General features: G+C 45.8%; 1 protein-coding gene across 42 annotated transcripts in view; it reads right to left on the bottom strand.

Moving 5' to 3' along the window:
* The window catches only part of LOC127006931 (microtubule-actin cross-linking factor 1-like), a 309,855-nt gene that overhangs the window by 146,988 nt on the left and 149,957 nt on the right, over positions 1-12,910 (bottom strand). For 40 of the 42 annotated variants that reach the window (XM_050877291.1, XM_050877298.1, XM_050877306.1 and 37 more), the window contains 3 exons: positions 8,477-8,640; positions 3,835-3,933; positions 426-541 (listed from right to left, as the gene is read on the bottom strand). In XM_050877291.1, coding sequence (XP_050733248.1) covers positions 426-541; positions 3,835-3,933; positions 8,477-8,640 — 379 coding nt within the window. The remainder of the gene's footprint in view (positions 1-425; positions 542-3,834; positions 3,934-8,476; positions 8,641-12,910) is intronic. The other 2 variants (XM_050877316.1, XM_050877294.1) reach the window with 1 other exon arrangement.

The raw sequence follows: 12,910 nt of genomic DNA, 5'->3' as shown, positions 1-12,910 counted from the left end.
TCACTCTCAAGTTCTTCTCTTCTCTTTCTCCTCTGCTTCGTCTCATCCTTCCTTCCTTCCATGTCTACTGTTTCATCTTGTCTAGTCAGTTCTTTCCTTCCCTCCTCGTCTATTCCTTTCTCTTCGTCCCTTCCTTCCTTCCCTTCCCATCGCGTCCCGTCCATTCCTTCCTTCCCCGTCTAGTCTAACTCCATCTCATTCCTCTGCCGTCCCTTCCCTTCCTTTTCCTTCCCTTTTCGTCTAGTCTGTCTCATCTCTCTTCGTTCCTTCCCTTCTCATCTATTTCCCGTCCATTCCTTCCTCCACCGTCTAGTCTAACTCCATCTCATCCCTCCGCCGCCACCTCCCTTCCCTTCCCTCCCCGCCTCTCCTCGCCCCGCCCTTCCTTCCTCCCTCGCGCCAACGCCCCGTCAAAACACACTTACCTTCAGGGTCGAGAAGTCGTGTCACGCCGTACTCGCGCTCCATGACGTGGAAGGCAGTCTCCAGGCGCTCACGGGGAGTCCTCTGGCGAAGGTTCCTCCAGTCAACTAGGTCGGGTCTGGCGGAGGGAATGCATGGAAAGGTTAGGTTAGGTTTGGGGGCTTGTTTTATGCAGAGGACTGACATACATACATACATACATACACACTCTTTCGCTCTCCCTCGCTCTCTCACATTCTTTTTCCTTTTTTCTTTTTCTTTTTTTCTGTTCCTTTCTCTTCCTTTATTTGTTTGTTTGTTAATCTTTTTATTATTCTCTTTTTCTTACTTCTTATTTCTTTCTTTCCTTCTTTCTTTCTTTTCTTCCTTCCTTTATTTAATCCTCTCTTTCTTTCTTTCTTCCTCTCTCTCACACACACACACACACACACACACACACACACACACATCCAGATTATATACCTACATCCGCCGTCGACACCTATATATGCATGTATGTAGGTATGCATAATGTACACACACAGACGCACACAAACACACACACTTGATACACAAACTTACACTTCCTTCAACACACAGGAAATACGAGAAAAAGACGTGTCGTATACATAAACAGAACACATATATACACACATCTGATGGCCACTCTTAAAACAAGAGAAACAGCAACAGCGTATCATATATAAAGAAACAAATATATATGCACACAGCTGATAGCCACTTAAGAAAATCAAATCACCACACTGCAAGTAATATATGTAACTTAAATCCATATTCTCAGACACTTAGAGGCTCACACAACACACCCATAAACACACATATGACAAGGCTTTCATAGGGGTTGTGATGGGGTGGGTGTTAGTGTTTCTATGGGTAGTTTTATGAGCCCAGTGATAGTTTGACAAGGCTTTCGTTGGGGTAGTGTTGTTGTGGGTATTAGTATTTCCATGGGTAGTTTTGAGTCCAATGATAGTTTGACAAGGCTTTCGTAGGGGTAGTGTTGTTGTGGGTACTAGTATTTCCATGGGTAGTTTTATGAGTCCAATGATAGTTTGACAAGGCTTTCGTAGAGGGGATTGTGGGTGTTAGTATTTCCATGGGTAGTTTTTTTATGAGCCTAGTAATAGTCTGACAAGGCTTTCGTAGCGGTGGTTGTGGGTTCTAGTATTTCCAAGGCTAGTTTTATGCCCCTAGTGATAGTTTGACAAGGCCTCTGCTATTAGTATTTCCACGGCTAGTTATATGAGCCTAGTGATGGTTTGACAAGGCTTCTTCTGCACCATGAACGTGAAAAGCACTCATGAGAACGCAGACTCAGACTCATCTCTTTTATAACCTTGAGGAATACTTGTTGAGAGCCGAAAACATTTGAGAATACGGACTTAAGCATACAAGAGAGCAGTATTAGTATCAGTCATAAAAGAACATTAGTATTAGTCATGCAAGAAGTAATTTGTTAGTGTACAGGTGACATGCTGCGCCCAGGTATCAATGCAACACGCTATATACAAATAACTCCGAGGCTCTGTTGCACCTGAGCGTGGGAACAGCCAGGTAGGTAATCGATCAACCAGGTAAAGTAATCAATTCACTATGGAAGCAACGCAGGTAGATAGATAGATAGATAGACAGAGAAAGAAAAGAAGGAAGGAAAGTAAAGAAAGAAAGAAAAGAAAAGGAAGGAGAGAGATATATGTAGATAAAGAAAGAAAGAAGGAAAAAGAAAAAGAGATATACAGGAAAACACACACACAAATATATATAAAAAATCACGGTAGGAAATAACGAAAGCCCAATCAGGAAAAAACACACGATTTCTTGGCAGACGGAGGATGGAAGGAGGAGGAGGAGGAGGAGGAGGAGGAGGAGGAGAAGGAGGGGGGAGGGGGCGCAGAAGGACCTGTCTAGCCACAAGTTTTCCTATAATACAACGACACACACACACACACACACACACACACACACACACACACACACACACACACACACACACGATGCCTGCCCTTCCTACCCCATCCAGCGCTCTTCAACACCACCATCATCACCACTATCACCACCATCACCACCACCTCACTTCTACTTCAATATGTCCACCTAGGTACAGTTCCATCCACCACCAACCACCATCACCACCACAACCTATCCACCACCCTATGCACCTACCGTTCCGTCCTCCACCACCGCAGCACCCAAACTCACCACCCAACACCACCACGGTCACCACTAAACTCACCCCCACCCACCCATACACGCACCAGTACGTCCACACAGGAAATGGTTACAAGCGATGGACATGAATTCGCAATCCGCCCCGAATTTCATGTCCCCGATCCCGCCCCGCCCCATCCCGACCCATCCCGACTTGTCCCACCCCTCATTCACTCTCACAACCCAACATGATAGATAGTACAACACACACACACACACACACACACACACACACACACACACACACACACGCCACACAGACTACTAACTACCCACACTACACAACCCTCACCACCACCATCACCACTACATCACAACCACAACACTACCACTGCTCACCACAACACCATCACACTCTACTCTAACTCTACTCTATACCAGTACTAAGGAAAGTTCAGAACCTCAGTATACGAAAGCTAATCTAACCTGACCCCTTCAACTCCTTAGAGAGCTCGTAACCTCCCCATCAAAACCACAGGAAACTATTAAAACCTACCCCATCAACCTCCTACAAAGCTCATAACCTGCCCCATCAGTACCACAATAAGCTACTGTATCCTGCCCCATCAAAACCACACGAAGCTAGAGTGACCTGCCCTTCCCATCAGCACCACAAGAAGGTACTATAATCTACCCCATCAACCCCTTGGAAATCTCGTAACCTGCCCCATCAATGATACAAGAAGCTAGAGTGACCTGCCCTTCCCATCACCGCCACAAGAAGGTACTATAATCTACCCCATCAACTCCTTGGCAATCTCGTAACCTGCCCCATCAATGATACAAGAAGCTAGAGTGACCTGCCCTTCCCATCAGCACCACAAGAAGGTACTATAATCTACCCCATCAACCCCTTGGAAATCTCGTAATCTCCCCCATCAACCCTACATTAAGCTACTATAACCTCCATCAACGGCTACGACACCACCCCCAGTACACCTTCCTCCCCTAAAGTCGGCCCAAGACTCATCACTCAGGCCGTCCACAAGAAGCTACTATACTTTGTCCCATCAACTCCTAAGAAAGCCCACCCTATCAACACCACACTAAGAAACTCTATACTTCCCCATCAAACACTACGACACCCCTCTCAGTACACCTTCCTCCCGTAAAGTCGGCCAAAGACTCATCACTCAGGCCGCAGCGAGAACAGGGCAAGGTGAAGGCCACAAGCAAGGAGAGGGAGGGAGGAGGAGGACTTACAGCGCAGGGTCGGGGTGGCCAGGACCAGGACTAAGAGGTTCTGGTCCCCCGGGTTCCAGGGCTACACTCTGCTCGGCCCTTCTGCTTTGGATGACCTCACTGGAGAGGGAAGACAAGTGGCGGTGAAGGAGGCGACCCACGTGGGTATAGTGACGGGGACCCGGTACGACATGGCCCAGAGAGTGTCAACCAAGGAGTCTAGAGGGTTGACGCTCTACAATCGTTATACCGTCAATAGTGAAGCGTTACTCCTATCACATGGTTCGGCTCGGGGTGCACAAAGCCTTCAGTAATGATCATGAGGGACATTCTTAAAGGAAACTTGAGGAACAGTGGACGCTGAAGACACAGGACCATTAACGTGACCCAGGGCGCCGTATCGAAGTTAAAAAGAGCTCAAAATGCACATCAAACACTTAGCTTAGATGTTTTGGTGTTTAAATAATGGAGTAAGCTAGCGTTTGGGCCTTGTGGTAACCCGCCAAAGAAGTGTTACCAGAACCACACAACCCTTCACCTGGTAACACTTAGCAGCCTGTCGGGGGATACGAACATGGCCTCTCGACTCCGGCTGTTAATTACTGGACCAATGAACCATGCGTCAAGGCAATTACGAGAAATAATAATAATAGTAATAAAAAGCTGGAGATGTAAATCATTAATACATATTCAGGGGTAAGAACAGAATCAGGATTAAAAAGCAGCTCTTGGATACGTTAGCCTGGCAACATTGACATAAAAACTAGAGTTATCGTACACACTAAGTTGGTTCAGATGCCCCGCCTACTTTCATCCAACCAATCAGCTCCCTTGGCTATGGAAAAGTGGGCGGGGCTTCTGTGCCAGGTTAGTGTGAACGATGACTTTGTAGAGTATTTAGACACTAACGTAATAACATCAACAAGCAAGTAGTCAATGATAATTATAATAAGTGTGAATGGAGGTTACTAACAGAACATGCAGTCAGTCATTCAGCTGTGAGTGAATTATGTAAAGCCCCGTCACCTGCAAGACTGTCAGTAGAGTGTGCTGTAAAAATAATCATATGAAGGAGTAAATAGTGAAATAAATTGAAGCAAGGAATGAAGGAGCTTGAAAATAAAGGGAAAAAGTAACATTCAACAAAAAAAAGAATAGTTACAAGCTCATGAAATTGTGAAGAAATAAAATACACGGTAGAAGGAGGAGTAAAGGATCTAGAAAACGAAAGGAAGAAAATTCAACCAAAAGATGGAAGTGGAAAAGGAAATAAAAATAACTAGAAAATAAAAAGGAAAAAATAAACCATAAGATGAAAGTTGCAAAAGGAATTAAATAGCTAGAAAATTAAAGAAAAAAGTTCATTCCACAGATTAAAATTAAACAAGAGAACAGAACGAAACCCAAGACTCATAAAACGGAGGGAGGGGCGGAGAGACGGAGGGAGGAACGGGGTAGGGCGGTGAGCTCCTGAAGGGGGTGAGACGGAGGGAGGAACGGGGTAGGGCGGTGAGCTCCTGAAGGGGTGAGACGGAGGGAGGAACGGGGTAGGGCGGTGAGCTCCTGAAGGGGTGAGACGGAGGGAGGAACGGGATAGGGCGGTGAGCTCCTGAAGGGGGTGAGACGGAGGGAGGAACAGGATGGGGCGGTGAGCTCCTGAAGGGGTGAGACGGAGGAGGAACAGGGTAGGGCGGTGAGCTCCTGAAGGGGTGAGACGGAGGAGGAACAGGATAGGGCGGTGAGCTCCTGAAGGGGTGAGACGGAGGGAGGAACGGGATAGGGCGGTGAGCTCCTGAAGGGGGTGAGACGGAGGGAGGAACGGGGTAGGGCGGTGAGCTCCTGAAGGGGGTGAGACGGAGGGAGGAACGGGATAGGGCGGTGAGCTCCTGAAGGGGGTGAGACGGAGGGAGGAACAGGTAGGGCGGTGCGCTCCTGAAGGGGGTGAGACGGAGGGAGGAACGGGGTAGGGCGGTGAGCTCCTGAAGGGGGTGAGACGGAGGGAGGAACGGGGTAGGGCGGTGAGCTCCTGAAGGGGGTGAGACGGAGGGAGGAACGGGGTAGGGCGGTGAGCTCCTGAAGGGGTGAGACGGAGGGAGGAACGGGGTAGGGCGGTGAGCTCCTGAAGGGGTGAGACGGAGGGAGGAACGGGATAGGGCGGTGAACTCCTGAAGGGGGTGAGACGGAGGGAGGAACGGGATAGGGCGGTGAGCTCCTGAAGGGGTGAGACGGAGGGAGGAACGGGATAGGGCGGTGAGCTCCTGAAGGGGTGAGACGGAGGGAGGAACGGGGTAGGGCGGTGAGCTCCTGAAGGGGTGAGACGGAGGGAGGAACGGGGTAGGGCGGTGATCTCCTGAAGGGGTGAGACGGAGGGAGGAACGGGATAGGGCGGTGAGCTCCTGAAGGGGGTGGTGTGACATCTTACAACACCGCTATTCCGAGGGGTGGAGGGCCTCTTGGCATTACCTCCCTCAGGAAAAAAGTATATTCCGTGCACTGCCAAACACGTGTGCCAGCTTAGTCATAGCGGTGCATTCTAAAATACACACACACACACACACACACACACACACACACACACACACACACACACACACACACACACACACACACGTACGCAATCGTGATAGGAGTATACAAAATGCGTCTCTAGTTTGTATAATATATTCGTTGTAAGAACAGTCGTAGTTCATTATACTCTTCTTCTTCTTTTTGTTCTTCTCTTCTTTCTTTTTCTTTCTTCTTGTTTTGTTATTCTTGTTCTTCTTGTTCTTCCTCTTCTTCTTCTATTTGCTTCTCAGTCTCTCCTCTTTCATTCCTAGTCTTTCTTTCTCTTTCTTTCTCTTTCATCTTCTATTAACAATCGTATATACTTGTCATTGCGTCTAGTCTCTCTCCTTCCCACTCTCTCTCTCTCTCTCCCTTTTGCTTCTTTCCTCCCTCCTTTCTACCCTCTCACTCTCTCTCTCTCTTTCCTTCTCTTTCATCTTCCTCGCTTCTCGCTATCCGTCAACGCCCAAGAGGGAGAGACTTCGACAACGATTAAACGAAGCTGAAATTGCACTCACTCCACCCTCCCTCCCACACACTTCGTTAGGTCAGGTTATGAGGGCATCTGCAACTAATCTTAGCGACTTTTTAAACGTACGTGTGAGTCAATTACGATCAGGGTTACCAAATTACGCAAGGGCTGTGTGGGGTTGAGTTAATCGGTTCTTTCCTTTCCCATTGAGGCTTGGAAACGTTGTAAGAAGGTTTTGGGGGTTTGATATTGAGGTTGACTTTGATGTTCTTGTGTTCTTATGTTATGTTATGTGTTATTTGGTGATACATTAGGGAGTCTTTAGTTAAGTGGTTGATTTGAGATTTCTGCTCCTCCTCCTCCTCCTGTTCTTCCTGTTCTTGTTTTTGTTCTTCCTCTTGTTCCTTGTTCTTCTGCTTCTGCTTCATCTCCTCTTCCTCCTTTTCTACTGTTATTCCTCTTTTTGTTCCTCTTTTTCTTCCTCTTCTTCCTTCTCCTCCTTTTCCTCTTGCAATTCATGTTTCTCTTTCTCTTCTTCCTCTTAATCCTCCTCCTCCTCCTCCTCCTCTCTTGTTCCTTATGTTCCTCTTCTTAATGCTATTCCAGTTCCTCTTTCTCCTCCTGTTTTCCTCCTCCTCCTCCTCCTTGCTTTCTTTCTTCTTCTTTTTCTTCTTCTTCTTCTTCTTTCCCTTTCTCTTCCTCCTCCTCCTCCTCCTTTTTGCTTTCCTTCTTCTTCTTCTTCTTCTTCTTCTTTTTCTTCTTCTTCTTCTATCCCTTTCTCCTCCTCCTCCTCCTTGCTTTCCTTCTTCTTCTTATTCCTTTCCTTTCTCCTCCTCCTCCTCCATGCTTTCCCGCCCTTCCCCGGAGAACGAGCGAGCAAGTGAGTGTCTGGCTGCCCTGGCTGGCTCGGGGTGTCACGTGTCGCGGCACTCAAACACAATTAGGTTCTATTACGTTCACTTTTCGTCACGGTTCATTACACTTAGCGCCGCCGCCACAACGATTGCTGGCGTGACGGGTTGTGACGTAACGCTGCCTAGTGGGAATTAGACCAATGACGGAGATAGATAGATAAAGGTAGATATATATAGAGAGACGGAGAGGGATAGAGACGGAGTGAATGGGAGAAACAGACAAGGTATAGAGAGAAAAGATATGATGAAATTGACCAAAAAATTGTAGATGGAAGAGATATGTAGAAAGACAAAGAGAATATGAGAAATAAAGAACACGTTTGCAGGTACGCTGAGCTAGATACATAGAGAGATACAGATAGTGAGATAACGTGAGAGATTGATAAGACTGGCACCCACATACAAAGAAAGAAAGAATATAAAGAAACAATGGCCAAAAAACTGTAAACGGGAGAAGATAGAGAGATAGAGAGACAGAGACCATGACACAAATATAAAACACAAACGGAAATTAATAAATAATGATAAAAGATAGATAGATAGATAGATAGATAGACAGACATATAGATAAAGAGAACGTGAGAGACAGAGACAAAACACACATGAAAAATATAAACATGAGGTGGAAGAACACGAAGACATCAACCCTCTCCTCCATCCACTCATCCACTCCCTCCCACTCCCTTCCCTCCCCCTAACACCCCATCCCTCTCTCTCTCCCCTTCCGTACCTGTTCCTGTGGATGATGGCCACGAAGCTGAGGCCGTCGCGCCAAGAGGTGGTGAAGTTCTTGACCTCCACGCCCGGGTACTTGTGCGTGGTCTTGCGGGCCCAGCGCAGCAACGCCTCCTTGGCCGTCAGGTTCTCCGTCTGGCCCGCCATGATGTCCGAGATCTGTGAGGGGGAAGAAGGAGACGGGTTAGCGTATGGTGAAGAAAACAGCGAGGTACACCATACATTGAGATCTGTGAGGGGGAAGAAGGAGACGGGTTAGCGTATGATAAGGAGACGCTACAAAATAATTAATGATCTCTTTCGCTGCCTCGCTATTCTTTCATGTCTCAGTTTTTTGTCTAACCTCAAAGGAAGGAAGAAAGGAAGCAGAGAGGGAGAGAGAACCTTAAACACACACAAACTAAGATGACGCACACTGAAGAATGGAAAGAGAGGTACAGAAAAGGTCTAGCGTACATGAAGATATTGAGGCTCAGTATATATTGAAGGAAAGAGAGAGTAGGAGAAAGGTTAGGATACGATGAACCTTAATTAAACACACACAAACTAAGATGACGCACATTGAAGGACAGAAAGAGAGGTAAAGGAAAGGCTAGCGTACATAAAGATATTGAGGCTCAGTATATATTGAAGGAGAGAATAGGAGAAGGGTTAGCATACATTGAACCTTAATTAAACACACACAAACTAAGATGACGCACATTGAAGGATAGAAAGAGAGGTAAAGGAAAGGCTAGCGTACATAAAGATACAGAGGCTCACTATGTCTTGAAGGAAAGAGAGAGCAGTAGAAAGGTTAGCATACGTTGGAAAAAAAGGGATCATACAATGGAATCTATAACAGGACATGGTAACAGGACGAAAACTGTTACCATACACAGTAAAAATATTGAGGGTTACCATACACTGAAATAGATAACAGGGGAGAAGGGAAAAAAATGTTAGCGCACGTTGAGAAAAACACTGAAATCTCAAGGAGGGAAACGTTTTACCACATATTGAGAAAACAAAAGAAAACAGTATGTGTGTGTTGGGAGGAGCAGCAGCAGTAGGAAGGTGCATACTAATAGCTGTGTAACTATCTCATCTCCTGAATGGTACTGTTTGTGTTTATAATTTCCTGGTAGCGATTTTCTCAGACAAGACAATGGAGCCACACAATGATAATAGATACAGCGGTAATAGACCAAGTATTCTCTTCACGCCTCGCCTCAGCTCACGGCTTAGTAAGTGGAGCTCCCAACGTGATGATGTATAATGGATGAAAATGAATATGAGGAAAAGAAAGAGAGAAAAATAAAGATAATAGTAAAGAAAATAATAATGGATAAGTAAATAAAAAATGAAGAATGATCTCAATTTTCAGTAATAATTTTCCGGTGATTCTGGTGACGAGAAAGCAAAACAACAATGAAAACAAAAACAAAAGGGTCAAAAACAACAAAAACAATAGCAACATGGTCTACAGCAAGCCTCACTCTCTTGCATTTTGATTCTAACACACACACACACACACACACACACACACACACACAAAAGCTGGCTATAGGTAGGAAAGAACGAAGGGGGATTTGCTCCTTATTTTAAAGTTTTTCTCTCTTCCTTCCCATTCCCATCCTTTTTATCCCTTTTTTTCCTCCTCCTCTCACGGTCATACGCTACGCTACATCCGTCCTTCCTCTTCCTCTTCCTTCCCTTCTTATACCTCTCTTCTCGTCCCTTCCTCCTCTCGTTCTTTCCTTCCCTCTCCTTCCATTCCCTTCCCATTCCTTTCCTTCCCTTCCCTTCCTCACCCCCTTAAGAGAACTTCCCGTCAAGGTCTCTCTCTCTCTCTCTCTCTCTCTCTCTCTCTCTCTCTCTCTCTCTCTCTCTCTCTCTCTCTCTCTCTCTCCTACAACTACTACCACTACTACAACTACTACAGCTACACTACCATCATCACCACTACCACCAACATCACCATCACTACCACCATCATCACCACCACCACCACCACCACCACTTTCTCCGCCGTACGTTACCCGTTCTGTACGTGTAAGGGCATTAATGTAGCGAAATGGCCCCTTTGTCGTTCCCGTTCAATTGTCTCCTATTATGCAAGGGACGGAAGTGTTATGCTAGCTTGTTTTTTTTTTCTTGTGTTTTGTTTGTTTTGTTTGGTGGTTTTGATGTGATGGCTGTTTGTGTGTTTTTTCTCTCTCTTCTTTTTCTTTTCTCTCTACCTGGTTATCTATCTGTCTATCTCTTCCTTCTTTCTTCTCCTTTTTCTTCTTCTTGTTCTTTTTCTTCGCATATTTTTGTTCTCACTCAGTCTCCCTCTCAACATTTTTATCTATCTGTGTATCTCTATGTCTTTCCTTTCTTCTACTTCTTCTTCCTCCTCTTTGTCCTCAAATTCCCTTTATTTCCTTTCTTAGTTACATATTCTCTTTCTTTCGCTGCCTTGCCCTTACCTTTCCTTGTCTCTCAATACTCATCAAATCTCGCAGGAAGGAAGGAAGGAAGGAAGGAAGGAAAGGAAGAAAGAAGGAAAAGGAAGGAAGAGAAGAGAGGAAGGAAGAGAAGAAAGGAACTATAACACTAAGTAAAGAAATATATAAACAAAACAAATAAGAATGGTAGTATGACAAGGGAGTGAAGGAATGAAGGAAGGAGAGAGAGAGAGAGAGAGAGAGAGAGAGAGAGAGAGAGAGAGAGAGAGAGAGAGAGAGAGAGAAAACCTGTGACCAAAGAGTAGTGAGAGGAGGAGGAGGAGGAGGAGGAGGAGGAGAGAGGGAGAGGGAGGGAGAGAGACGTGAGTGTGCATACCTGTAAGTACACGGCCTTACCTGGCATACCTAACCTCTCTCTCTCTCTCTCTCTCTCTCTCTCTCTCTCTCTCTCTCTCTCTCTCCTTCATCTTTCTCTTCCTCAAATTCCTTTTATCTCCTTTTTTCGTTACAAATTATCTCTCTTTCGCTGCCTTGCTATTCCTTCGTCTGTCAGTTACTTGTCTAACCTCAGAGGAAGGAAGGAAGGAAGGAAGGAAGCAGAGAGGGAGGGATAACCTTTAAGAACACACACTAACATTATTAATCGTTCCAATGCTCTACTCCTACGCGAAGGAAACACGCACGATAACCACCGCAGGAAGAAGGACCCAGGCGCCGGAAGGATGTGGCAGAAGCAACAAATTACACTAACTAAACTAAGAATATAATTGGCGAAGTCTCCGCTCGCTTTCGTCCGTCAACGTCTGGCAGCGCGGTGGTGACGAGCGAGGACCTTTCTGGCAGCGAGGCGAAACACGAGTCCGTCAGCCTCAATAACCTCTCAGTCCACCCACCCACCCTCAGATAACCTCAGTGTCCTTAGTCCAGTCTTCATCTACAGTTCCAAACCCTTAGGAAACGTTACACGGGAAAAATAAATGCTTGCAAGTCTGACAAAGTTTGACAGCGATGCGAACCAGTCAATTAACCTTAATACCCTCAAAGTCCTTAGTCCAGTCTTCATCTACAGTTCCAAACCCTTGATGAACGTTACAAGGGAAAAACAAATGCTTGCAAGTCTCACATAAGGCTTGGCAGCGACGCGAAAGTCCTTCCTCCGTCAGATAACCTTAAAACCCTCACTCAGTCCACACTCCACAGTCCCAGATTATCGAGAAACACGCCTGTTCTCGAAGGAAGGCCAAAAGGAAGGAGTAGAACATTGCAACGATTAATAATGTTAGTTTTTGTTGTCTTCTCTCTCCCTCTTTGAATCGAGACTTAATTGCGAGTATCTATAAAAGGCGGCGTCCAAGCACACACACATTTGATAAGGTTTTCGTAGGATTGGGTTTCTGAGTATTGCCATGGGTAGTTTTATGACCACAAGTCCCAGAACTTTGGAGTAACGTTACGAGGGGAAAAGGAAACGCTTACAAGTCTTACAAAAACTTGCATCACAGAGAGACCTTAAAAAAAACACTGGTAGAACATCTTTACTCTTCATCCTGGCGCACGAGAGGAAAAGGGAAATCTTGCAAGTCTGACATAAGCTTACATCACAGAGAAGGAAAAAAGAAAAGACTGATATATAGTGACGTCCTTGTCCTTGTACTTGTACTTTGATATGACTAAACTTTTGACTACCGAAGGAGTACAACAGCTGACCCATTTCTCAAGAGCACAACGACACAGCGAGGCATTAGTTGAGCTACATCCGGGAGAACTACAATTACAGATATGATAAAAACGAATGCAACATGAGAAAGGAGAGATGGATGGGAGGAAAAAGGTAGAGGGAGGAAGGGAAGGAGGGAAGGGAGGGTGAAGAGAAGAGGTAAGGAGGAAAGAGAAGAGAAGAAGAGCAGAAAAGGAAGGAGGGATGAGAGGAAGGAGAGAAGACAAGCTAAAAGAAAGAAAAGTTGAAGAGGAAGAGAAGGAAGAAGGGAAGGGATGGG

The sequence above is a fragment of the Eriocheir sinensis genome, chromosome 34, assembly GCF_024679095.1.
Source record: "Eriocheir sinensis breed Jianghai 21 chromosome 34, ASM2467909v1, whole genome shotgun sequence".
NCBI lineage: Eukaryota > Metazoa > Arthropoda > Malacostraca > Decapoda > Varunidae > Eriocheir > Eriocheir sinensis.
The sequence above is the reverse complement of the archived record's forward strand: the minus strand, read 5'-3'. Positions and strand labels throughout refer to the sequence as shown.